Source organism: Mus musculus, chromosome 17 (genome assembly GCF_000001635.26).
Source record: "Mus musculus strain C57BL/6J chromosome 17, GRCm38.p6 C57BL/6J".
In the NCBI taxonomy this organism is placed as follows: Eukaryota; Metazoa; Chordata; class Mammalia; order Rodentia; family Muridae; genus Mus; species Mus musculus.
In genome coordinates, this window is record NC_000083.6 from 27,909,674 (window position 1) to 27,935,233 (window position 25,560).

The 25,560-nt window shown below is 47.2% G+C and overlaps 1 protein-coding gene across 11 annotated transcripts in view; it reads left to right on the forward strand.

The window, feature by feature from the left end:
- The window catches only part of Anks1 (ankyrin repeat and SAM domain containing 1), a 153,476-nt gene that overhangs the window by 370 nt on the left and 127,546 nt on the right, over window positions 1-25,560 (forward strand). The window contains exons 1-2 of one of the 11 annotated variants that reach the window (XM_006524089.4): window positions 1,263-2,670; window positions 3,426-4,138. The exons of 7 other annotated variants lie outside the window; for them this stretch is intronic. In XM_006524089.4, the coding sequence (XP_006524152.1) occupies window positions 4,071-4,138 (68 nt within the window). In that variant the 5' untranslated portion in view covers window positions 1,263-2,670; window positions 3,426-4,070. Of the gene's footprint in view, window positions 1-181; window positions 524-1,262; window positions 2,671-3,395; window positions 4,139-25,560 lie in introns of those variants that run through there. 3 more of the 11 variants (XM_030249682.1, XM_030249683.1, XM_030249685.1) reach the window with 3 other exon arrangements.

Sequence of the window (25,560 nt, forward strand, 5' to 3'; positions counted from 1 at the left end):
CTGGACTGCGAGGGCTCCCCCGAGAGGTCACGGTTCCTGGGGCGCGCGCGGCGCAGGCCGGGCTCTCGTGTCTGGCGTCGCCGCTGCGGAGAATGGGGGGAGTGCCCAGGTGGCAGCCCGCGCCGCATGGCACAGCTCGGCGTCACCCTCGCCCGCCGTGAGGTGCCAGCTGTCGCTTCTCACAAAAGCCGCTTCAGAGCAGACCGAATTCGCGGAATCCCTCTCACATCCTGCAGGGACTCCCACGCCGTGCAGAGCCTCGCGACTCCCCTAGAGCACATTCTCGGCTTCCTTCCCCAACGAGCTTAGAACGTTCCACCGGGCTGTGCGGAACCCGGCTTTTGTTTGTTTTTAAAATTGCTTCTGCATTGATCACGCACGAGGTGTTCAGACTTTGAGCCCCTCTTGCGCCTGAAGCTCAGTTTGTCGTTGTCACTTTGGCTGGGTTCGTCCAAGTGGCATCTGCTCATTTCCCCCCTGAGACTTAATCGGAAAGAAACCAAGGCTTGCTCAGGGAGCTGAGGTGCGTTCAACTTTCTGAGATCTTTTAGACACTTGAATCCCGGGCTGCAAGGCTTCGGGAGGGAGGGGTCACTCTTTGTAGCTTACAAGAGGGAGGGAGGATTAGAATGCTCTGTCAGAGTGCATAAAATGTGTTGGTTCAGCAATGCTTTCTTAGCTGTTTTCTTTTCCTTCCTTGTTTTGAGGCTTTTGAGAAGTGGAAGTTCATTTAGAAGTGGTTTTCTTAGCTTCTGTTCCTTATAGGTTCATGCACTTTCAGTTTGAGTGAGTTTGGAGAGCTTGGACCCAGGAAGCCCACCGCTTTAATAAACAGTTATTCAGTACTGAGTCTCAACCCATATTTTTTTTTTTTCAGGAAGATTTTAAAAAGCACGATCCTTTGGGGGAAGAAAACCCCAATTCTGTTGGCTGCACCCAGTGTCTTGAACAATACTGGCTTATAGGTGGTACTCAAGATTTGTTGAATAGATTTGTTGAAAATTACTGATTGTAGAATGATCTCTGTGTGCGTGTGCATGCATGCATGCAAGCCTGCATGGTGAAGGCTTGACATTTGGTGTCTTGCTCAACTGCTCTCCATCTTCTTTGAGACTGTCTCTTACCAAACCTGGAATTTGCTGATTCTGCTCCACAGGCTGGTCAGCAAGTCCCAGGGATTCCCCTGCCTCTGCCTTCCCAGTACTAGCATTACAGCCACGTTGGCTTCTCTCTCTCTCTCTCTCTCTCTCTCTCTCTCTTCTTATAAACATGGGTGCTGGATCAAATTCGGGGGTTCCTGTTTGCTGAACAAAGACTTCATGGACTGAGCCATCTCCTCAGGGGATGATCAATCCCTAAATGAATTGTGATCTTCACTAGTAGTAGTTGGTACTTCAGAGGACAGACACTGCTTTGGGGTAGATTAAGAACCTTCAGGGGGAGGCACAGCTAGGCTGACTTTGAAGTCAAGTTTTGGGGTAGATCGCATATAGTTGGGAATGTTCAGGGAAGCACACCCTGATCAGAGACAGGGTTTGTTTGCTGTTTGTGGGCTACTTGGGGACTTCCTGCTTGGGACCCTGAGTAGTCCAGTCCCTTAAAGGTAAATAAGAATGGATTGGTATACTTATGGCTGTCATGTTGGCAGCCTGTCTCATGCTTGTATTCTTAGTGCCTATATTAGCACCTGGAGACACGGTCTCCTTGTTGGGGTTTCTATTGCTGTGACGAAACACCATGACTAAAAGCAAGTCGGGGAGGAAAGGGTTTATGGCTTGCACTTCCACATCATAGCCCAGTCACTGGTCACTGAAGGCGGTCAGGACCGGAACTCAAACAGGGCAGGGACCTGGAGGCAGAAGCTGATGCAGACATGGAGGGGTGCTGCTTACTGGCTTGCCTATCATGGCTTGCTCAGCCTACTTTCTATAGAACTCTGGATCACCAGCCCAGGGATGGCCCACCTACGGGGCCCTCCCCCATCAGTCGCTAATTAAGAAAATGCCCTATGGCTGGATCTTATGGGGGCATCTTCTCAATTGAGGTTCCCTCCTTTCCATTAACTCTAGTTTGTGTCAGTCGGCATAAAACTAGCCAGCACACAGGCTAGGTTCTTCTTGGTGCGCCCTCGGAGACCGTGGAACATTGTTGAGATCTAGCTGCCACATAGTTAAGCAAGACTGTGAGGTCTGGTGAGCACAGTACTTTTACTGGGGTTTCTTCCATAAAGCATGAGTGGTGTGACCCTTCCCTAGAGTCACAGAGCTGTCGGACTCCTCATTGGCTATGTCTGTGTCTGATAGAAGCCACAAGTGCCCAGGAGTCTCCCCGTCTCCCGCTGGGAGGGAGGGCCTCTACTTAGGCCCTTGTTACACTGGGTGTGTCATTAATTAGGGGTGACTCTGGTTAACCTACTGGTTAACCTACTGAGAGGGCTAAGGCCATGCATTTATTTATTTTTTTAAGGTTTATTTATTCTATATTCAGTGTTCTGACTGCATGTATGCTTGCAGGCCAGAAGATGGCACCAAGTCTCATAACAGATAGATGGTTGTGAGCCACTATGTGATTGCTGGGAACTGAACTCAGGACCTCTGGAAGAGCAGCCTGTGCTCTTAACCTCTGAGCCATCTCTCCAGCTCCAAGGCCAGGCATCTAAATAACCACAAGGTCAGCAAGTCCCCTTTGTAGGTTTGGAGGCGGTGGAGGCGGGTCCCTGTGTACCTCTGCTCTTTTTCCTGCCCGGAACCCTGAGTTATCATTGGAAGCCATGGACTCAGAATTTGGTGTCTTGACTTGTGTTTCAAACGATGCATCCTAGCCTCATTAGTACTGAAAACTGTATCCTGCCTTTCTCTTGAAGTCTAAGGAGCTTTTAACTGCACTGGGTATAGATGTTGCAAACCACACGTGTGTTTGTTTCCTTATATGTTTATGACCCTCTTCCCCTGTTCATCCCACATAGGTTTTGTACGTATGCTTTTTGCATGTGTGCATGTACACATATGCGGAAGCCATTGAGACAGTCTTCCAGGATTCTTCCTGTTAGCTTCTCCCCAGCCCTGGGTTTCCAAGCAGACACCACCACCCCTGGAGTTTTCATATGGGTTCTGGGGATTCAACTTGGGTCCTCATGCCTACAGAGCAAGCACTTTAACAGCTGAGCTATCTCGCCAACCCTTCGTGTGTGTGTGTGTTCTGAAATTATAGAATACTCCCTTCTCTCCTCACATGTCCTGTCTCTCATAGAGCTATTTTGTACCTGAGTCTTAGCCTTACACACCCATGATGGTCCTCATACACACAGATCTTGCCAGCTTTGGGGTGGGGAGCACATACTGCCTGTCAAATATAGTAGTTCCCTGTCCCATCCTTTGCTTGCTTCCCTTCCATAGCTCACTCTCTTTGGTCTGTTTGCTGGCTAGTTATTTTGTCAACTGACACAAGCAAGAGTCACCTGAGAGGAGGGAGCCCTAGTTATGAAAAGACTTCATGATGGATGGCGGAAGGCCTAGCCCACTGTGGTCGACACCACCCTGGATGGTATAAGAAAGCAGACCGAGCAAGCTGTATTGAACAAGCCAGGAAGCAGTGTTCCTTCATGCCTTCTGCTTCAGTTTCTGCCTCCAAGTTCCTGCCTTGACTTCCCTCAGCGATAAAGTGTGACCTGAGCGTTCTAAGCTGAAATAAACCCTTTTCTCCCTAAGTTGCTGTCGGCCATGGTGCTTGACAGTCTATCACTGTCTCCACACTGCGATCCTCATCCACCGAGAGTATACATCTTGAGTCATAATCTCAGCCAAGAACCAGCATTTACAGATGCCAACGTGGATAGTCCTGCTTTCCTTGGAGACTCTGGTTTTCAAAACTCTAAGCCTACAAAATACTGTGTTCTCGTGACTCTCCCGTGTATTTACTGACCCGTCATTGCAGCATACAGCATTAGACTGGTGCTGGAGTCAGGCTGACTGAAGTCACCTTCTTCTGCCACTACTGACTGTCACTTGACTTGGGAAGTTAAGTACTTTGATCCCTACCCTCTGTGAGGCGAGGACACTGGCACCTGCCATATGGAGACTGCCTTGGGTAATAAAAGTGGTAACCACACTGTGCCACAGTTTATAACACATCCTATGAGGTCGGTCCTTCACACAGTCTGTTTTGTTATGTGCAAGTTACTGTGTCAGACGTGGTTTGTCTTAAGAGTTTGTTGTTTGTTCTGAGACAGGGTCTAATGTAGTCCAGACTTGCTTAGAACTCATGTACCCAAGGATAACTCTGAACTTGTGATTCTCACTCTTCCAAGTCTGAATGAGTGCTGTGATTGATTATAGGTACGGTCCACTGTACCCCTGCTCAGACACATCTTAAATGATGTTCTTTTATGCTTGGTGATCTCTTTTTTGAAGAGGTTGGAAAACAGTAAGGAGGAGGGCCTGCTCAGGCAGACATGTGAATGTCATTCATTCGTTCACAGTTCCACCCATCATCCACTTTGTTCCAGGCCAAGTGATTGCTAGATACATAGGAAGTTTATTTCAGCGCTATCGAAGAGTAGGTGCCCCGTTGGAATTAGCCCTTCTCACCATATGCACAGTTCACGTAGAGAGTTTATAGGAATGTGCATATGTACGCATGTAGAGTCGGCATGTGACAAACTGACAAAATGAAATGTGTAGCTAAGTGTGCCCACCTTCCCCTTAGTTGTTGGAGGCTTTGGACATAGAGGTTTGCAGCTCTCCACACCTGAGGAGGCCCAAAGCACTGGTGTGCTGTGTGTTCGGAGTTTTAGCCAGTAAGTGAAGATTGGGGTCAGTAGATGTTTAATTTTCTATCTATCCAGAATAATGCAAATCAATTTTGTTGTTACTTTATGATGAATCAATAGATGTAGCTAGTTCTCCAGAGTGTTTATGCAACAGAGAACCCCCACTGCATGGATTATACTTGGTGTGGTATGGGCCAATTTTCTGTTTTATGGACGCACACCCTAGCTTGAGAGCCGGGACAAGACACCTTTAAACTGTTTTACTTTGAGTGTGTTTAGCCCCCCAAGCACATAGCAGGCATGAAACTTTCCTGTAACGGAGTTGGCTGTGTTTAGGTTTACAGTGAAGCAACTGATTTGCAGGAAAGCACTTTATGGCTGAGAATAAAGATTTAGGTTAAAAGGCCAAAGGGCCAGAGATAAATGAAACATGAAACCTATCAGGCAGTGGCTTAGAACTGAGTCATGAATTGGTGTGTGCTGAAGGAACGGCTAAGGGAGGTGCACCCGACTCAGCCAGAGGAACACAGAGGTGCTGGTCAGGACGGAGGCTTTGTCATGGTTCAGGACAGTTCTGTCACCACAGAGGCTGAAGATGTCTGAGAATCTATAGACAGTGCCCATAGATGTGGTTTTTTTAAAAAAAAAAAGATTTATTTATTTACTTATTATATGTAAGTACACTGTAGCTGTCTTCAGATACTCCAGAAGAGGGCATCAGATTTCATTACGGATGGTTGTGAGCCACCATGTGGTTGCTGGGATTTGAACTCCGGACCTTCGGAAGAGCAGTCGGTGCTCTTAACCACTGAGCCATCTCGCCAGCCCCCATAGATGTGGTTTTAAGCTACTTTTTACTCTGCCATCTTGTGAATGGTAGCAAACAAACAAGGAGAGGTGTTTTTTTGTTTGTTTGGTTTGGTTTTTTTTAATTTGGTTTTTTGAGACAGGGTTTCTCTGTATAGTCCTGGCTGTCCTGGAACTCACTTTGTGGATCAGGCTGGCCTCGAACTCAGAAGTCCGCCTGCCTCTGCCTCCCGAGTGCTGGGATTAAAGGCATGCGCCACCATGCCAGGCTTATGAAGAGGTGATTTTAACATTCTAAGGAAGAGGAAAACACTGTGTACAGTGGCAGAGTGGGCACTGTGGTATGATCTTGTGTAGTTGCCAGATTTAAGTTCCTGTTCTAAGTCAACACAAAGGCAAACAAAACAAAGGCCCCCAAATAAAAACAAAGACCACCATACAAATCAGGACTCCAGCCCCACCAGGGATCTTTCACTAAACTGTCTTCACTTAGAAAGCCTTTTTAGGTACTAGGGTAACATAGAGTCTAGTACTGTGCATGTTAGGCAAGCAGTCTGCTACCGAGCTACAGCCCCAGAAGTTAAAGAACTTCCACGTGAGTGTTCTGCCTGCATGTATGTCTGCACCAGTGCATGCCTGTTTCCCAGTGGAGGCTAGAAGGTTCTGGATCCCCCCCCAGGACTGGAGTTACAGGTGGTTGTCACTATATGATTGGTAGGAACTGAACCCGGGTTCTCTGCAAGAGCAGCCAGTGCTCTTAATAATGACTAAGCCATCTTTTGAATCCCAAGAATTTCTTGGGATACCTTTTTTTTAGTGTGATTTTGTTGTCTGGCAGCCTCCTTCCTTAATTTTGGAATTGCTGTTATGTTGTGGCTTTCTCCAAAGGAGAATGGTTGCTCTGTTCAAAACAACAAAGAGAAAAGAAAACAAAGTAGCCATCCTGGCACTCTGCGTTACTTTACATCTAGGATCTTGGCTTGGGAATAGAGTAGGGCTGGGGTTTGCTCGCTCCGGTCAGGCTTAGGCTTGACTTGGGTCTTTCGTAAGAGAAAAAAAATCTAGAGTGTGTGGTTGGGTATTTGTCTGTTTGTTTGTGTTTTTGTTTTCTTTAAGACAGGGTTTTTCTGTATAGCCCTGGAACTCACTGTGTAGCCCAGGCTGGCTTCAAACTCAGAGATCCACTGCCTCTGCCTCCCAAGCCAGTATGGCCTGGCTGGGAAGGCCACTCTTAAGCTAAGTGGGATAGTATGCGTAGCAGATGTTTTCAGTGTATGTGTCTCCCCGGCTCTCCACATGCTCCAGCTGAGTTCCGTTTTCACCGCATTAGTTGTAGAGGGCTGAAGGACTTCTGACTTGTGTCTGGGCTCAGCCTCAGCCTCAGCCTGTTCACTGTCAGAAGTCAGGAACTAGGGCCAGCAGGAAAAAGTCCTACTCTCTAGATTAGTTTCTCCTTGCACAGATCCAAGTCTAGTCTGGGCCTGACAACCAGGATACAAAGTAGAAATAAAGTAGATACAAAGTTTTTCTTCAGAAAACCCCCATCAGCCTGCTTTCTGAGTTGGGTTAACCCCAAATAGCTGTGAATTTGGGTCTTCGAGAAGGACGTCTTTGGTAGAAAGGTGAATACTGGGATCTGTAGGGCACAGACACCAAGGAAACCCCGAAAGTAGACAGTGCAGGGCTTGTTCTTGGAAGCCACGCTGCCTGCCAGGTAGTAAGGAGCAAGGGATTCTTTTCAGCGCATCCTGGGAAAATGTTTCCACATTGATATCCAGAAGATTACGGGGAGATTTTTCTGTGGTGTAGAAAATTACATCGTGTAATATGTTGCATCCATAGAACATCCTCAGTGATTCTGGTGTGGTTAGAGTTAGTGGCAACAGCACAAGAAATTACACGGTAGGCTTCCAATTTATCCTTCCTCAGTAATTTATAGATCAAGTTCATTTAGTTTACAAATCAAAAAAGTTTTTAAAACAAGCTAGTTGTCTGTCTTAAAGCCAGCTGTATCTGCAGTCCCTGAGCCGCTAGGGCGGATGTGACTTAGGGGACTGAGCTGCCTTCAGGTTGCTGCCTGGAGCTCAGGACATCAGTCATAGCTTGTGACGAAGGTAGCTTAGGAAGCTTCTCCAAGCTTATATCCTCATAGGTAGAGTCAGTCTGGACGGCTCTCCATCTCTAACGTCAGATGAGTCCAACAAGATACGCAAGGCATGTGTATAGCCTAGTGTTTGTGCAGAGGTGAATACTGGCCGCCAGGACCATCCACGGGAGCCACTTGCTCACCCTTGATGAGTTGGACTGCTGAGCCTGCTGTGAAGGGCTTGTCTCTCACTGTTGCCGTTTTAAATTATAGTCATTGGTAATACAGGCTCCTGATTTGTTCACAGTAGATGAATCTCAGCCTCCCCCTTCACCCTCAACAACATCATCCTATGTAGCCCTGGCTGTCCTGAAACTCATTATATAGACCAGGCTAGCCTCAAACTCACAGAGATTTGACTGCCTCTGCCTCCCCAGTGGGATTAAAGGAGTGCATGCCCATGCCTGTCCTAGGAATCTCATTTTTAAAACATCAGAGGGGCAAAGCTAAGTCAGGTCTTTGATCTCTTGCTTACTGTTTGGAATCTTTAGCATTTTAGGGTTGTGGAGTGTACTGCTGGTTAGTTTTAATGTCAACTAGAGTTATCTGGCAAGAGGGACCCTCAGCTAAGAAAATACTCCATCAGATTGGTCTGTGGTACATTTTCTTGATTGATGATTAATGTGCCAGGGCCTAGCTCCCTGCAGGTGGTCCTAGGTTGTATATGAAAGCAGGTTGAGCAAGCCAGTAAGCAATAATCCCAGTGGCCTCTGCATCAGTTCCTGCCCCCAGGTTCTTAGCCCAGACTTCCCTGGATGATGGAATGTGACCTGTGGCAAGGAAGTGTGAGCTGAGATAACCCTTTCTTCCCCAGGTTGCTTCTGGTCTCGGTGTTTATCACGGCAGTAGAAACCCTAATGAGGACGTGGGGAGAGTGATGCAAGCCCTTTAGTGGGACTGTGACACAGCTAGAACACTTTGTTGCTGTGGTGGGTCCTGTGTCTGCTCACATTAAATGAGACAGGGACAAAGCAACTCTGTGGCAGCTCAGGTGGGGTCTCAGCTCACTAATTGGCCACTCACTCAGGGGACATACTCAGTTTATTTGTGTATGTTTGGTTGCTTGGTTGGTTTGTTTGAGGCAGGGTCTAGCTGGAACTCGCTGTGTAGACCAGGCTGGCCTCAAACTCAGAAATCCGCCACTGGGATCATCATCACAGCACTGTGACTTTATATATATGTGTGCATATATATATATGTATATATATATAATTATATAATTTTGGGATTGTAGACACCTGTTTTTGTAACAAGTAGAAAAATCTTAAAACACAAGAGTGTGTGCGCGTGCACACACATACACACAATTTTTTAAAATTTTGTGCAGTGCTTACTTGGACTTTTTTTCTGTACAAATCTTTTTTTAAAAGTAGAAATGACATCATTCTGTTAGTAACTTGTGTCCCTATCATTTTCTGTGCTCCCAGCCTTGTTTTGAGAGCCTTGGTGAGATCTATGGTGTTTAACCCCTTACCTGCTATGGGGATATGAGTTTCTTCTTAGTTGTGTGATGATGTTATTTTTATTCTTTAAAAAAGAATCTCTTCTTTTTATCTGACGTGTATGGGTGTTTTACATCTGTTTACAGTCTGTATGTAGAGGCCAGAAGAAGGTGTCAGATCCCCTAGGACTGGAATTCCAGATGATTGTGAGTTCCCATGTGGGTGTTAGACATGGAATCTGGAAGAACAGCCAATGCCCTTAACCACTGAGACATCTTCAGTCTGCATTTTTTAATTTATTTATAGTTTGCTTGTTTGTTTGTTTGTTTATTCTTCGAAGCAGGGTTTCTCTGTATAACCCTGGCTGTCCTGGAACAAACTGTAGACCAGGTGGGCCTTGAACTCAGAGATCCACCTGCTTCTGCCTCCTGAGTGCAGGGATTAAAGGTGTGCGCCACCCCACATATCATTGCACATATTTATGAGGGGCAGTCTGACGTTTCAGTACATACTCTGTACTGATGCCATTTGTGGGTCAGTTTTGTGCTGGCCTTGCTAGCTATTTTTAAATACTTGGTGGTTGTCACCAAGTTGTCCCTAGATATGGGCTTTGTCTGCACTCGTGCTTATAATGTTTCTAAACTCAGTGGACGGGATATAGACTGAGTAAACTCAGTAGATGGGAGATGTAGACTGAGTAAACTCAGTGGATAGGAGATGTAGACTGAGTAAACTCAGTGGATAGGAGATGTAGACTGAGTAAACTCAGTGGATGGGAGATGTAGACTGAGTAGTCAGCCGTTGCCAGAATCATAACTACGGAACTGAAATTAGGACTGCTTACAAAATAATTCTGAATGGTGTCTTTATGCAAACAGACAAACATAGAATTTTAAATTTTTTAAAGTATTTACTTATTCGTATGTGTGTGTTTGTGTGTGTGTGTGTAGGCCAGAGGAAATTTGTTGTGTTGTTGTTGTTCTTTTGAGACAGGGTCTACCTGTGTAGCTCTGCCTGTCCTAGAACTTGCTATGTAAAAAAAGCTGTCCTTGACCTCACAGAGATCCACCTGCCTATGCCTCCTGAGTGGCAGGATTTAAGTTGTTTTTTTTGTTGTTGTTGTTGTTTTGTTTTGTTTTGTTTTGTTTTTTCGAGACAGGGTTTCTCTGTGTAGCCCTGGCTGTCCTGGAACTCACTTTGTAGACCAGGCTGGCCTCGAACTCAGAAATCCACCTGCCTCTGCCTCACAAGTGCTGGGATTAAAGGTGTGCACCACCACCGCCCGGCAGGATTTAAGTTGTGTGCCACCGTGCCCAACTCAAAGAACAGCTTGTAAGAGCAGCTTTCCTGCCACCATGTATAACCCAGAAATAGAACTTTGGTCACCAGGCTTGTGCTTGACATCAGGCGCCTTTATGCTAAGACATAGCTGCCACTCAGCTGTGAGGAGGGATGGGAGTGTAGCTCTGGGACAGATGCTGGCCTAGCATGCCTGAGGCTGAGGGTTCAAGTCCTGGTCCCACTCTCGCCCCAAATCAAAATTACTTAAAATGCAAGTTGTTCCTCTTATGTGTGAGAAGGTGGGCAAAGTGGTAGTGCTGAGGCGCCAGGTGACCAGAGGACAGCTTAGCTCATTAGAGAGGACACTCTGAGGATGGATGCCTAACAGTCTCGTTCTTCTGCATGGACAGACGTTGATCGACCCCTTTCCCTGTGCAAACAGTCACTGCAGTTTCCTCTCCTGTCTCCTTTAGACAGGGTCTGTTTCTCAAGTCACTTCTTTTATAAATTAAAGTTGAGACCTAGTTATAAAAAGTCATACAGTGGACAGGCTTACAGAACTGGTCAGCTCGGGCCCCTTACCTGAGTAGGTGGAAGGCTCTTAGCCAACCCAGCTTCTCTTTGCATCTTTGCTTTTGTTGAGAGATGGCCTGGCCTGGAACTTGCTTTGCAGCTTAGAAGGACTTTGAACTGCTCCCCCTGCCTCCCCTGAATGCTGGGACACAGCTGTGCACTACTACTCACACACTCGCAGCCTTAACGCTCTGCTTGGCCTGGAGAGGAGCCCAGGCCTGGCTTTGTCCCCAGCCATCACTGTCAGTGTCCCTGGGTCCATCCTGAAGAAAGCTGTGTGTGCTGACTCCTATTCTCACTGGGCTGGTGGCAGCGCACCCTCTGGGTGGCCTTCTTTCTGATCAGCCTTCCTGCAAAGCCAGGCCTATCCTGTAGTGTGTATGGTTGTTAGTGCTCCTGAACACTGTAGGTAGCTGTGCCAACAGGTGGGTGTGAACATGTGTATGTGGTCACCTGTGCACTCTGTATACTTCCTCTGTATCCCTGTGTTCTGCTCACCTTTAGAGCTCAGTAGTTGTTTGCACTTTACAGATGAAAAGAGAAGACTAAGAGGAGGTTAGAATTCCAGCCCAGGGCCACATGGGAGAGGGTGGAGCCAGGAGTCCTGCAATTTCCAAACTCTGGATGCCAGCACCTGTTGGAACACTTGGAGAACTCATAAAGGTTTTAATTTCCTACAGTAGTTGCTTTTACAAAACGTACTCTGTGCCATATATTTCATCAACAGTAATTCATTTTATCTCTATGATGGCTCTTTGGGTGAGGACGTGTGCAGTACACTGCAGGAAGCAAGCTGAGGGGAAGTGTGGGTCCTGGTTCTGAACCCAGCTTGACCAGCTCAGCGTACTTGCTTAGTTACTGAGCAACTGGGAGTTCCGTCTTTTTCCCAAGCCTGGAACACAGAATCCCCTTGGAGCCCTTCGATTTCATAGAATTAGGTCAGCTCATTTCTAATCGTTGGCTGTTTCTCTGGAATATAGGAAAGTTGGATGAAGAGACCTCTGCAAGCATGCACCAGCTAACGTCTCGGAGCATGTGAGAGATGAAGCTCATGAAGAGGGAGAGGCCTCTCATGCGCCCCTCAGGAAAGTTTTCCCTTCCTCAAGACAGGTTCATGGAATCATGGGCTTTACCTGTGAGAAACGACAGGCGCTTCTGTGAGGTGTGGGTGCTGAAGACTTGGAAGAGTGAACAGCCGTGGTCACGCTGAGTGTGAGGCTGAGAGTCTGAACAACAGAGAAGCTGGAGGGCTGTGTGCAGATGTGTGATACGTGTGTGTACGCACACTGCTGTGTGCTTGTGTGCAGCTGTTGCCTTCAGCTCTCCCTTTTCAGAGCTCACCCACCCTCCTTAATGCTTTACAACTGGATCTTGCCTTCTCAAATAATAATTAGTTGGTCCAGAAAATGATTTTCGGAGACTCTTATCTGCCTGGGTCAAATGACTATGGCTAATAGTTGAAGCCTGGAGTGGTGAGATGGGAAATGTGGTTTTCCATGATATCCCTTGTGTTTTAATCTTTAATTCTTCAATGAGATCGTCGGTGTCCATCTTACTGATGACATTCAGAGAGGCCAAGAACTGTGCCTAGGGTTGCAGCCCTCCTCCCCACACAGTCTTTAGCGGCTGCTGTGTGGTGCTCATGGCTCCTGGAACAGACTGCCTCAGTGGCTGTGAAGCAGCCCCTGGGCCCTGTGTGACGAGCAGTCGTGGGACGCACTATTACTTTACCTAGCAATAAGAACAGCTCAGATATGGAAATTGGCAGAGTGTCTGGATTTATCACTTGTAATCTGTCGCTTTCTCCATAATTGTCCATAGAAGTCCCAGCTGGAGACTCATTTCCCAGCTAGTCGCTCTTCAGCTGTTCATTTTGCCATCGTTATCAGACACAGTGCAGATTTTCAAACGGTTTTTAAGTAAACAGCTCAGTATTTATGGCTTTGCTTTCTGGTTAGCAGTTTTCTCTTTTAGAGCGTGTAAGGAAGCCCCAGGGTTTGCTCTCAGATAGGCTCTTACTGGTCAGCCTTTGCTGACCCTCCCATACCTTACTGTCAGTCTCCCCAGAGCTGGATTGCAGGTGTGTATAGTGTGTAGCTAGGAGGATTGTGTGTGTGTGTGTTGCACAGCGCTGAGACAGGGTCTCACTATGTACTCTAACTCAAAAACAGCCTGGTTTTATTACTCTTTTGTATCTGTGTTTGTGTGTGAGAGAAAGACAGACAGACTGACAGGTACATGTGCATCGTGCGCGCGCGCGCGCGCACACACACACACACACACACACACACACACACTATGTAGTTTATCCTGACCATGAACTGGCTGTATGTTGTAGTGCAGGCTGGTCTTGAACTTGTAATCATTCTGCCTCGGCCTCCCGAGGGCCAGGAGTGCGGTTATGTGCCCTTACACCCTGGTGATGTAGGCCCTCGATTCTGTAGTTCAATAACAGAGAACATCTGTGGTCCAAATCCTTAGCTGAGTCTCATTCTATTGTCAGACACTTACAAAGACATGAGATTATGAGCAGCGTTTCACAGTCTTTAAACATGTCTTGTGATTTTCCAGAGGAGTACATGTGCAGTTCTGAGTTTGTCATGAGACTCAGGGAAGGGCATGGAGGAAGCAAACCCCAAGATGTTTCTGTGGGAAGATCATACAAACTAATTTCTTCTTTTTAAACATTATTATTGTGTGTGTATAATGCTGTATATGGATGTGCATGGCCCAATGCATATATGGAGGTCAGAGGACAACTTTGTGAAACCCATTTTTTTCTTCAATCCCCAGTCTTGTGTGTCAAGCATCTTTACCTCCAGACCAGTGGTTTTCAACCTTCCTAATGCTTCGGCCCTTTAATATAGTTCCTCAGGTAGTGACCGCCAATTATAAAATTATTTTGTTACTACTTCTTAACTGTTATGAATTGTAATGGAAATATCTGAGATGCAAAATGTCTGATATGTGTCCCCCATGAAAGGATAGTTCAGGTTGAGAACTACTACTCCAGACCCTGCTCAATGGCCCCAAACTGACTTCTTTAGTTTTTAATGCTTTATTCCAAAAATATTTTAAATTATATGTAGGTGTGTGTGTACACATGTGTGCAGCCGGTATGTGCATGTGAGTACAGGTGTTCTAGCAGGCCAGAGGCATCGGATCTCCTGGAGTTGTGAGTTCCCTGATGTAGGCGGTGGGAACTGAACTTGGTTCTCTGGAAGGAGCAGCATGCAGCTGAGCTAACTCTATAGCAAAGCCTGTTTTCATCTGACTGTTGGTGCTGTCCATTGGCTTTCGATGGACCTTTGTCACTCTGATTCTCAAAACCAAGGGAGGGGCACGGGAACTCTTCATGCTTCTTTCAAATGCTTTACAATTATACAAGTGTGATTGCATGTCTGTGATTCTAACACCCAGGAGGAGGATTGCTGAAAGGTTGGGACCAGCCTAAGCTCTAGAGTAAGAGCTGCCTCAAACACATGCAAAAAAAAAAAGCACTGACTGCCCTTCCAGAGGACCCAGGTTTGAGTCCCAGCATCCCATAGCAGCTCACAACTGCCTGTAACTTCAGTTCCAGGATATCTCCTTTTGATCTCTGAGGACCACGTGCATTCATGGCACACAGACGGACATGCAGGCAAAATAATGGCACATATAAAAAAGTCAATCTAAACAACAACAAAACAAAATACACAGAGTTGTACTGGCTGGTTTTACGTATCAACTTGACACAAGCTGGAGTCATCAGAGAGGAAGAAGTCTCAGTTGAGGAAATGCCTCCTTGAGATCCAGCTGTAGGGCACTTTCTCAACTAGTTATCATTGGGGTAGGTCCCAGCCCACTGTGGGAGGTGCCATCCCTGGGCTGGTATCTTGGGCTCTATAAGAAAGCAGGCTGAGCAAGCCAGTAAGCAACACCCTTCTGTGGCCTCTGCATCAGCTTCTGCCTCCAGGTTCCTGCAGTGTTTGACTTCCTGTCCTGATTTCTCAGTGATGGGACATTACCTGAAAGTGCAAGCTGAAATAAGCCCTTCCCTCCCCAAGTTGTTTTTTGGTCATGATGTTTCATTTCAGCGATAAAACCCTAAGACAAGTTGATACCAGGAATAGGGTTCGAACCCATGCAGAATCAAACAAACTGAGTTTGGATCTTGCCTTTACCACCTGCTAGTTAAAGATGCAATCAACTTTCTTCATTTTTGTCTTATTTCCATCATCTATAATAGAACTTCTTAGCCAGATGGCACACGTTATAATTCAAGGGCTTGGGAGGCGGAGGCTGCAGGGTCAGGAGTTCATGGTCATCTTTTGTTACACTGCCAATTTAAGGCCGGCCTGGGCTGCATGAGACCCTTTCTCTAAAGTAACCAAGGAAAGGAAAGAAGAGAGGAAAGAAGAAAGGGAAGGGAGAAAGGGAAGGGAGAGGAAAGGGAGGAAGGGAAGGAAAGGGAGAGCTCTCCTAAGAGGTTGCGTGATGCTTCAATGACGTAATCTTTGTAAACTCTTAAAGGTGGCTAGAACATAGCAGGCAGCTGAAGATTGTTAATATTTACACAGAGGAAATATTAACAATATTTCCTCCTGGGCGCCCAGCCATGGAGTTGTCAGTGTAAATGGTCAGTACTGAGGAGTGTGGAGGAGGAGGTGGCAGTCAGTCGAGGGTAGTCTGGAGCCCTTTCTCCACCATGCAGTGTTCCCTCCTGAAGTAGAGTTTGAACCCTGCTATTGTAGCATCCAGACAGCTGAGAAGATTAGATGGAGGAGGGAGGGGAGTTGTCAGGGTTAAAATGGAGAGGCTGGAATGGGACAGACAGATGAGTTGGCCGGCCAGCGCCATGATGCTCCTGCATGGTGAGTTGAGGAAGCTGCTGGCCGGCCAGTACAAGACAGTTCAGGCTTGAATGCTGGCCAGCCTCGGGGAGTGGAGACATAGGGAGAGCTGATGAATTAAAGTCGACCAGAGACCCATTTAGTCTCTGCAGGACTGGCAAGCTCTTTGGTCCCCTGTTGTTGGGAAAGATGCACTGCAGTCATCTAGTAACTTCCCTTTTCTCTTTATTACCTTGTAACTTTTTGAAGTAAGCCTTGGTCACTATATTAAGTAGAGAAGCTTTGCAGTGCTATTGCAACACTGTGAGGCACGTGCCATGTGTGTTGTTCTACACACTGTCATCCTGGGTATGCGTCTACAAACTTGTAACAGAAACACCAGGCTCAGCCGAGTCACTGCCTGCAGTGTGGGCTTGATGTCCACACAGGCCAGAGGAGGACATTGGATCCCCCAGAGGTAGAGTTACAGATGTTGTGAACCACGGTGTGAGATCGTGGAAAATGTGGGTCCTCTGGAAGAAGAGCCAGTGTGTTACACGGAGCCACTTCTCCAGCCCCACAACCCCTCTGGCTCAGGTGCAGCTCAGTGGTAGAGGACTTGGCCAATGTGCAAGATCCTAGGTTTGATGCCCAGTGCTGCAAAAGGAAAAGCAATGAGAATGCAATTGAGTACATGAGTCTTGCAGGAATAGATTTGTATGTTCTTACCCGTCAGTGCATCTGTGTAGGAGTATACTCCAGCACCACAGCCAGAGCGCCCCTCCCTGGGGTAGCTACTGTCCTGTCCTCTGGCACTGGGGAATCTCTAGAAACATGTCTGTAACTCATATGCACTTAGGTTTCTGCAGTACAGTGGGACGGGAGACAGGAATGTCTGCATGTGCTAACACATTTCCAGACGCATGTAATTCCTTGCAGAACACCCATCCTGGGCTCATGTAACGGTTGGAGCTCATCCCCCTATTCCTCCTTCATTGCACCCCATTCCATGTCCTGAGCAGCCAAACTTAAAGCTGGCTTAGGGTTGTCTTCAGTCACATGGGACTGATAACAGCTGTTAGCACCAACCCACATTTCTAAGTGCGTTTAAGTGATCAAAACTGGCCCTACTTTCTGGAGAAGTTGGGAGAATTATGCTGACATGGAGCCAAAGGACAATTGGCAGTTTCTTCATGTAACGAGTGCCTTGCCTGTGCCAGATCACCTTGCTGGCTAGAGGAGTTCCAGAGAGAAAAGAAGTCTCCATCCAGTATTTGCCAATCTGCTGGGGAGAGAGCATATAAGCAACAACCCTTGATGAGTGTTGTGGGGCGGAAGGATGCTGAGGGTTTCCAGAAGCAGAGGGTGAGCTTCCCCTTGGGAACATGGAAGGCCTGGGACCGTAAGGCCAGGGAGCTGTACAGGCAGAGAAGGGAAGGCCAGAGCTGCCCCAGGCAGCAGCAGAGCAGGGCACATTGAGAAAGCTGAGAGTGAGCAAAGCCTGAGCTAAGGGGTAGCTGCTGGGCAGGAGGCAGGACTGAGGCATTTCATGGCCATGGAAAGAAAGGTACTGATAGTGATGGACATGCACTTTAGGGAGAGCGATTCATGGTTTTAATCAAGTGAATTTGTGGCATAGGGGTGCAGAATTATCAATTCCCCCGTCAGGTATGAAGAGGTCAGGCCAGAGCACTGTTCAGAAGGTGGAATGCGGTTGGTAAGCACTGAGTTCCTCTCTTCCACAACAGCCTTAGCTGTGAAACTGCAGGGTGGGATTCTGTGGAAGGGCTCGACTTCTATGGGTCACAACTGAGACAAATGCTTTTCCTTCTGAGGGGGCAGTTCTTGTTTTCAAACATCTCTCCTTGTTTGATGTGCATGGGAGTTCATAGGTTTGCTGTATAGTCCAGGCTGTCCTCCAACTCATAGAGATCCACCTGCCTCTACCTCCCTATTGCTGAGATTAAAGGTGAGTGCACCATACCTGGCCTAATGATAACTTTAAAAAACACACAAATGAATCAATCTTACAGCTTGTTTTGTTTATTCTTTATTATGGCAGAAGCTACATCTTCCAGTGACCATTCTACAGAGAAACTCTGTGAGACCCTTTGCCATGTGGGAGTTAGGCTAGGCCGGCCCGCCTTCCTTCAGCATCAGGACTTGACATAGTTATTTGTTCATTGAGACGTGCAAAAGCCCAGTCAGCGCTTCCTGTGAAATGGCTTAGTGTGTGGATGCTGAGCTTAGCATGTGGATGCTTAGCTTAGTGTGTGGATGCTGAGGGCTTCATAAGCTTACAGCTCACTCCATCTTTTCTTTGGTCTGAGCTCTGCTGAAGCAGTTCCTTCCTTACACACAGAATAACAACAGGGTGCGGAATGGGAGTGGGTCCCTACACCTAACCTGAGTGGCTGCCACCCTAGTGCTAAACTGTCTCTCATAAGGACCATGCAGGTGGCACTGAGGACATCTGGAGAAGGCACAACTAGGGGCTGGAGCAGAGGCTCAGTAAAGAGCACTCATTGCTCTTGTAGAGGATCTGGGTTCAGTTCCCAGCACCCTTGTCTCACACCACCTGAAGCTCCAGTTCCAGAGGATCTGATGCCTGTGGTCTCTGAGGGGTGCCATCTCATACCCACACACACATATGTGCAAGCACACACACACATACACACACATAATAAAAAAGAAAGACCAAGCCAAGTGTGGTGGTGCATACCTTTAATCCCAGCACTTAGGCAGAGGCAGGCGGATCTCAGAGTTAGAGGCCAGCCTGGTCTACCTAGGAAGTTCTAGGATAGTCAGGGCTATACAGAGAAATCCTATCTAGCCACCACCCCCCCCCAAAAAAAGAGCAAAAACCAAAACATCAAAAAATTACAAACCTAATTTGAATTTTTTATTTATTTATTTATTTATTTATTTATTTATTTATTTATTTAATGTAAGTACACTGTAGCTGTCTTCAGACGCACCAGAAGAGGGCATCAGATCTCATTACGGGTGGTTGTGAGCCACCATGTGGTTGCTGGGATTTGAACTTCGGACCTTCGGAAGAGCAGTCGGGTGCTCTTACCCACTGAGCCATCTCACCAGCCCCCTAATTTGAATTTTAAAGGAAAGAAACTAGGCAAAGCAAGTTCCTAGAGTTCTGTGATTAGTGCTCCCTAGAGCCCTGACCCTGAGGGGCCACTAAGAGACAGACCATGCCCTTAATGGGAAAGGGATTTGTTCTCTCCAGTCAGCTACATTCAGACAGCTCCACTCCAGCTTCAAATGTTCTGTGAGTCCCTGATGGTTTAGAATGAAGGACAATGGTTTGCATTGCTGAGAATCCTCACTATAGTTAGTGGACCGTGGCGGCCTAAACCCTGAGGTACAGGACACAGCTTGCCGTTGGCATGTTTTTTTGTGCTGAGGAGTACCTGGCACTGTGGGATGTGTGCCACTCACCGGGATGGTGAGCACCTGGGATGTGGAGCACCCACCTGGATGGTGAGCATCTGGGATGTGGAGCACCCACCTGGATGGTGAGCACCATTGCAGCAGCACACATCCTCGACTGCTCAGGGTGTTCACTGAGTTGTCTTTGGCAAGGAAACAGATATGCTACATAAATAGCAGTCATAGAGCTGACCTTGTTCTATCTGAGTTCCAACCAACACCTTTAATGGCAAGCATGTTGGGGTTTCATGGTAGTAGGGATGGCTCTCCCGAGGAGCCGCTGGTGTGGCCAGATCACATTTTCAGGGTGTCATTGTACACGTGTTGCTTCTCCTGCATCACTCACTGGTCTCAGTATTTCTCTGCTCCGGATGTAGCATGGCCCTCCCTCTGAGGATAACACCTGAAGGCTTTCCTCTCCAGAAGCCCCTGGAGGGAGTGGGTGGGCCTCAGTCCCATACTCCCAGTAGCTGTGTGGTGTGTGAGAGAGCCTGAGGTCCTTAGGAAACAAGTGCTGCAGACCCTGAGGCCAAGGGGCCCTTCAAGGGGTAGGACATGCTGGTTGAAAGAGAATCACCTTAGTATTTTTTTTTCAAGAGTATTTTGCCTGTGTGTGTATATGAGTATGTATGTGCATCATTTATGTTTGGTGCCCTCAGAGTTCACTGGCGGGCAGTAGGATCCCTGTTACCGCCTGTTGTGAGCCCTCAGGTGGGTGCTGAGATACCATCTGGGCCCTCTCCAAGAGCAATGTGGACTCTGAATGGCTGAACCATCTCTCCAGCCCAAGACAGACCCTTCCATCTCTAAGAAGGAATTGGCAGTGTGTTTATGAAAGAGGACGACTGGATGGGCATCTGCGTAGAGAACTGCCTCACTCTGCTGCAGAGCTGCTGTTAGGGTAGAGAGAGCATTAGGGAGCGCTGTGATTCCGTGCTTAGGGGCCTGCTGGAAAGAACATGGCATGTTTTGGACTGAAATAAGAATAATTTTGAATAACACTCATGTTCATGTGCATGTACATATGTGCATGTGAAAGCCTGAGGTTTACATTAAATGTCTACTCGATGCTTCTCAACTCTTGAGATAGGGGTGTCTCAGTAAGTCTCTGGGGCTCCTGGATCTGCCTAGCCTGCTTGTGTAACAATCCCCAGGGATCTATCTTGCCTCTGCATCCCCAGGGAGCCTGAGATTACAGGCGCTTGGCACCAGGATCAGCTGTTTTTATGTAGGTGCTGGGGAGCCAACTCAGGTTTTCATGGTTGTGTGGCAAGTGCCATACTGCCTGAGCCATCTCCCCACACCCCTACTTCTATATGCCAGGCTGGCCTTGACCTTACTGAGTATCCGAGGATGACTTTGAAATTCTGATTCTCCTACCCTAACCCTGAGTACTGGGAGCACCGCCACATCCAGTTTTATGCAGTAGTGGGGACCGAACTAAGTGCTTTGTCCATGCTAGGCAAATTACCAACTGAGCTACACCCCAGTCCCTGCTTGGTAATAGAGACATAGCTTCTTCTGTAACCCGGGCTGGCCTCAAACTGGTATTACAGGGTTGTGTCACCATGTTTGGCTTGAGTAACTGTTAGGCCTATCTTTGTGTATCTGTGGCATGTTGCAGTGGATGTTGTGTTTGGTGGAAAGAGAGAAATTTCTCTTGTGGGCCTATTGGCTGAGGGTGTAATGCCTCTTTTTTGTTTTTGTTTTGTTTTGTTTTGTTTTGTTTGTTTTGTTTTTCGAGACAGGGTTTCTCTGTGTAGCCCTGGCTGTCCCGGAACTCACTTTGTAGACCAGGCTGGCCTCGAGTGCTGGGATTAAAGGCGTGTGCCACCACCTCCTGACAATAATGCCTCTTTTTATTGAGGTTCACAGGAGCTCACATGTGACTGAGGTTAGGTTTCCTCTCCTGCACTTTAGGAAAACTGCCGACTTCTGCAGAGGGACTTTAGCCTTTCTTCAAATGCTTTATTGTATTTCTGTTTATGTTGGGACCTGTCCTGGGAGCCAGACAAGGAACAATCATCAAATATTTGGGCTTAAGTAATACTTTTCTCAGCCATGTGGTGGTAGCAGCAGAGGCGAGCCTTTAATCCCATCTCTCAGGAGGCAGAGACAGGCAGATCTCTTGAGTTCGAAGCCAGTATGATCTACAAAGCAAGTTACAGAATGATCAAGGCTACTCAGAGAAAAGCCAAAGGGAAAAGAAATGTCTTGGGCCTGGAGAGATGGCTCAGCAGTTAAGAGCGTTTAGGAGCACTTGTTCCTTCAGAGGGCCTGGATTTGATTCCCAACACTCATACTGTGGCTCAAAACCATCTGTGTGACTCCAGTGCCAGGAGCTCCAAAGCCCTCTTCTGACCTCCTTAGGCACCAGGCCCACATGTGGCATCATGTACATAGGAACGAGTAGGCAAAATACTCATATGAATACAATAAATCTAAGCAACAACAAAAACACCAAGTCACAGACAGTATTAGTTAAAGGCTCACGCTGTCTGACAGAATATTCATCGTGAAGTTCGTAACTTACTGAGCCCGGAAGGGTTTAGGGCTCACTGTTTGCTTCTTAGTGGTGGTTTGTGTTTTCTGTGCTGCGATGCTAGGCAAGCACTCTGTGATTGACCTATATATCATATATTTTAAATTTAAGGATTCTTGGCTCTCCTGGAACTAGAGACCAGCCTGGCCTCAAACTCAGAGATGCACCTGTCTCCGCCTCCCAGGTGCTGGGATTAAAGGGTTGCACCAGCACAGCTTGGTTCTGTCCAGTGCTGGGAGAAACGGGACAGCATGCCGCCCATTCCTCGTGCACCCATCTACCCTTCAAGGTGCAGTGACTTCAGATTCGTCTGTGAATGGCGTCTCCCTGTCACGGCTCTACTCAGTTTCTTCTTTAGGGGGAGGCTCCCCTCAGGTGAAGAGACCGAAGCACTGTCCAGTGGCCACATCCCCGGGATCTCAGGTCCTCCACAGAATCAGTATAAGATTCTTTCTTCCTGGTGGTTCTAATTCGGGCTTCTGGGAGCAGCAGTGAGGGCCAGAGCTGTCTGTGGGTGGAGAACATGACTTTGAAATATTGCCTAATGAAAGCTGTTAGTTACACAACCTCTGGCAAATCACTTACTGTATTTGATTTTTTAACATATGGTTTATGTATTATTATTTGTGAATGAATGGGGGGGGGGTGAGTGTGGAAGCCAGAGGAAAACTTAGTGGGGTTGCTCCTTTCTTCCCACCTCTAGTGCTTTCCGAAGATTGAACTCTGGTTGTCAGGCTTGCACAGCAAGTAACTTCACCTAGCTAGTCGTCCATTGGCCCTTTTATTCCCAGTTTTTCAGCTGTGAAGTGGGGCTGTGTTTTACTCTAAAATGGACTTTTTTTGTAATATCTTGTATATAGAGTCCTTCTTTTTGAAGTGAGAACTATTAACTCTTTACATATTTCTGGGATCATTTGAAATCTGTCTCCCTCTAGGGCAGTAGTTATCAACCCGGGGGTCATGACCCCTTTGGGAGTCACACATCACATCCTGCATCATATCAGACATTTACATTATGATTCATAACAGTAGCAAAACTACAGTAGGAAACAGCAATGGAGATCATAACATGGGAGGTCAGCAATCATGAGGAACCGTATTAAAGGTCGCAGGGTTAGGGAGCCTGAGATCACTGCTTGAGGGGATGAACACATGCGTTTGCTCTCTGTGCTCCTGCCCCTGCAGCACTGCACTTAGCATGTCCTCAGGCCTGCCTTGCACTGTGTATATGTGTACATGCACGTGCGTACATCCCTACCACAGCACAGGGTTCGGTAATATATCAGGGTCTCCAGCTCATACAACAGTGTGTTTTCTTCCCCTCTCTTCCTCTCTTCCTCTCTTGCTCTCTTGCTCTCTTTCTTGGCAGGGTCTTGCTGAGTAGCCTGGGCAGGCCTTAATTCTTCTGCCGTCTCCCTCCCAAGCTCTGGGATTCCCGGACTTCACATTCACAAGATTTCCAGAGTTTGGTTTTTTTCCCCCTTTGCTTAGCTTGATGGATGAAACCATAAAAATGACAGGAGAGTGAGGAGGCGGCTCATTTGCTGACGTGCTTGCTGGGAAAGTATGGGGACCCAAGTTCAAATCCTCAGCACCCAGTATTGAAGCTGTAATCTCAGCATGGGAGAGGTAGAGGCAGAGGTCTCTAGATCTCACTGGTCAGCTAGTCCAGCCTGATTGGTGGCTCCCGGTTAAGTCAGTAATCCTTTCTCAAGTAGTAGGTGATGTGTTTAGGAAGGCATTCAGCATCTATCTTCACCCCCACTCTGCACACACAGGGAAATCGTTGAAGGAAAAGGGAGCCTGCTGTGCTTTTTTTCTTGAGGTGGGCCAGCTGGTCCTTGGACTCTACCCTTCTTCTGTTTTGCCCGGGGTCCACCCAAAGGCCGAGCCATCCATCCCTGCCCTGGCTTCTAAAAGTTCTGCATCGGGGGCCTAAGTCTGTGAGGAAGGAATTAGGGGAAAGGCTCTGTCAGTGAGGGAAGCTGAGCGTGGAGTGCCAGGGGTGAAGCAGCAGGCTGTTTGTTTGTTTAATTTCTTTTTGTTTGCTTTGTTTTCTTTTTTGAAACAGGGTTTCTCTTTGTTTAGCTCTGTATATCCCTGACTGTCTTAGAACTCACTCTGTAGATGAGACAGGCCTTGAACTCACAAGATCCGCCAACCTTTGCCTCCTAAGTGCCAGAAGTGTGTGCCACCACTGCCAGCTTTACTGCATTAAAAAAAAAAATGTATTTCATATGGGTATACACATACCATGGCATGTAAGTGGAGGTCAGAGGAGAATGTTCAGAAGGCAGTTCCTCCACCATATGGGACCCAAGGACCAAACCCAGTTCACAGGTGTGACAGCACACACTCTGACCTGCTGAGTCTCCCGCCAGCCTACCAGCCTGCTTTTAGTTTAGTTTTGTTCTGTTTGTTTTTTTGAGACAGGGTTTCTCAAAACCTGTGTAGCCCTGGCTGTCCTGGAACTCACTTTGTAGACCAGGCTGGCCTCAAACTCATAAAGTCCCAGAGTGTGCATCTTAGTAAAGATCACTGACTCAAGACTGTGAAGGGAAACTGCTCTGCACTGAGATGGCTTCCTCTGTGCCCTCAGACTGGGTGCTCTGTGGGGCCTGCGAGATGGCTCACGGGAGAAGTGAAGACCTGGGTTCAGATCTCTCCACCCAATGGAAAAAAAGCTGAATGTGATATGACGGTGTGGAGGCATAAACAAGCACGCGCACACACACACAAAGTGTCTTTTTAAAATGTTGCAGAGAGAACCTTGGTCTCAGAAACTTACATAAACAAGAAGTGAATTGCCAGGTTTTCCAGATGTCTCATCTTAAGGAAACATTTCCTCGTTTGGTCTACTGGAAAAGTTTTCCTTTGCCCTGAAATATGCTCTGTGCCCACGTAACTTAAAAATAAACATATTTTGACTGTTTAGAGTCCCATCTGCATTGAGTTTGTAGCTCTGTGTAATTCACTTGGGAATTGCACTGCATAAAAATAAAGGCAGAAGGTCCCATATCCTTTGACTGTGTTAAGCTTTGAGAAATTCCTTTAGAGTATTTGGTGTGTCCTGAAGCCTCCCCTCCATACTGGCTGATCGCTTGTTCTGAACAGCTCATGCTCTTTGAGGCAGCCGCAACATCTGCACTACCTGGAAGGGGTTTGTTGCTCAGGGTCCCAACCCTCCCGCTTCCTGCCATGATTGGATGTAGTTTGTTTGCCAAGTCCATGCTGGAGATTTGTCCTGGGGTGACATGTTCAACCTTGTAAAGGTGGTGGTCAGTATCTGAGGGGAGCCATGATTCTTTGAAGCACGTGTTAGCAGAGAGTGGTGACGGAGCTGTGCCTCACTCCCTGGCATCCTGTCCTCACACACATTCCTGCTATGTTCCTGTCTGTCACTGGGTCCTACCAGAGTTGTTTGGATGCCAGCGCCATTTTCCTGAACCTCCAGGGACATAACTACAGCATCTCTTCCTTATAACACACTCAGCCTCAGGCATTTCCTTATAGTAACAATCACCTGACAGATGCATCCTCCTACCTTGCTTGTTGTGTCAGAGTAAATGGCTCATGCTTAGGAGAGGGGCCTTTCCTTCTTTCAGATAGACACAGGTCCTTCCAATGGACATCTGTTTTGGAACCTCATTGTCTTAGGGTTTCTATTGCTGTGATGAAACACCATGACCAAAGCAACTTGGAGAGGAAAGGGTTTGTTTAGCTTATGCTTTCACAACATAGCT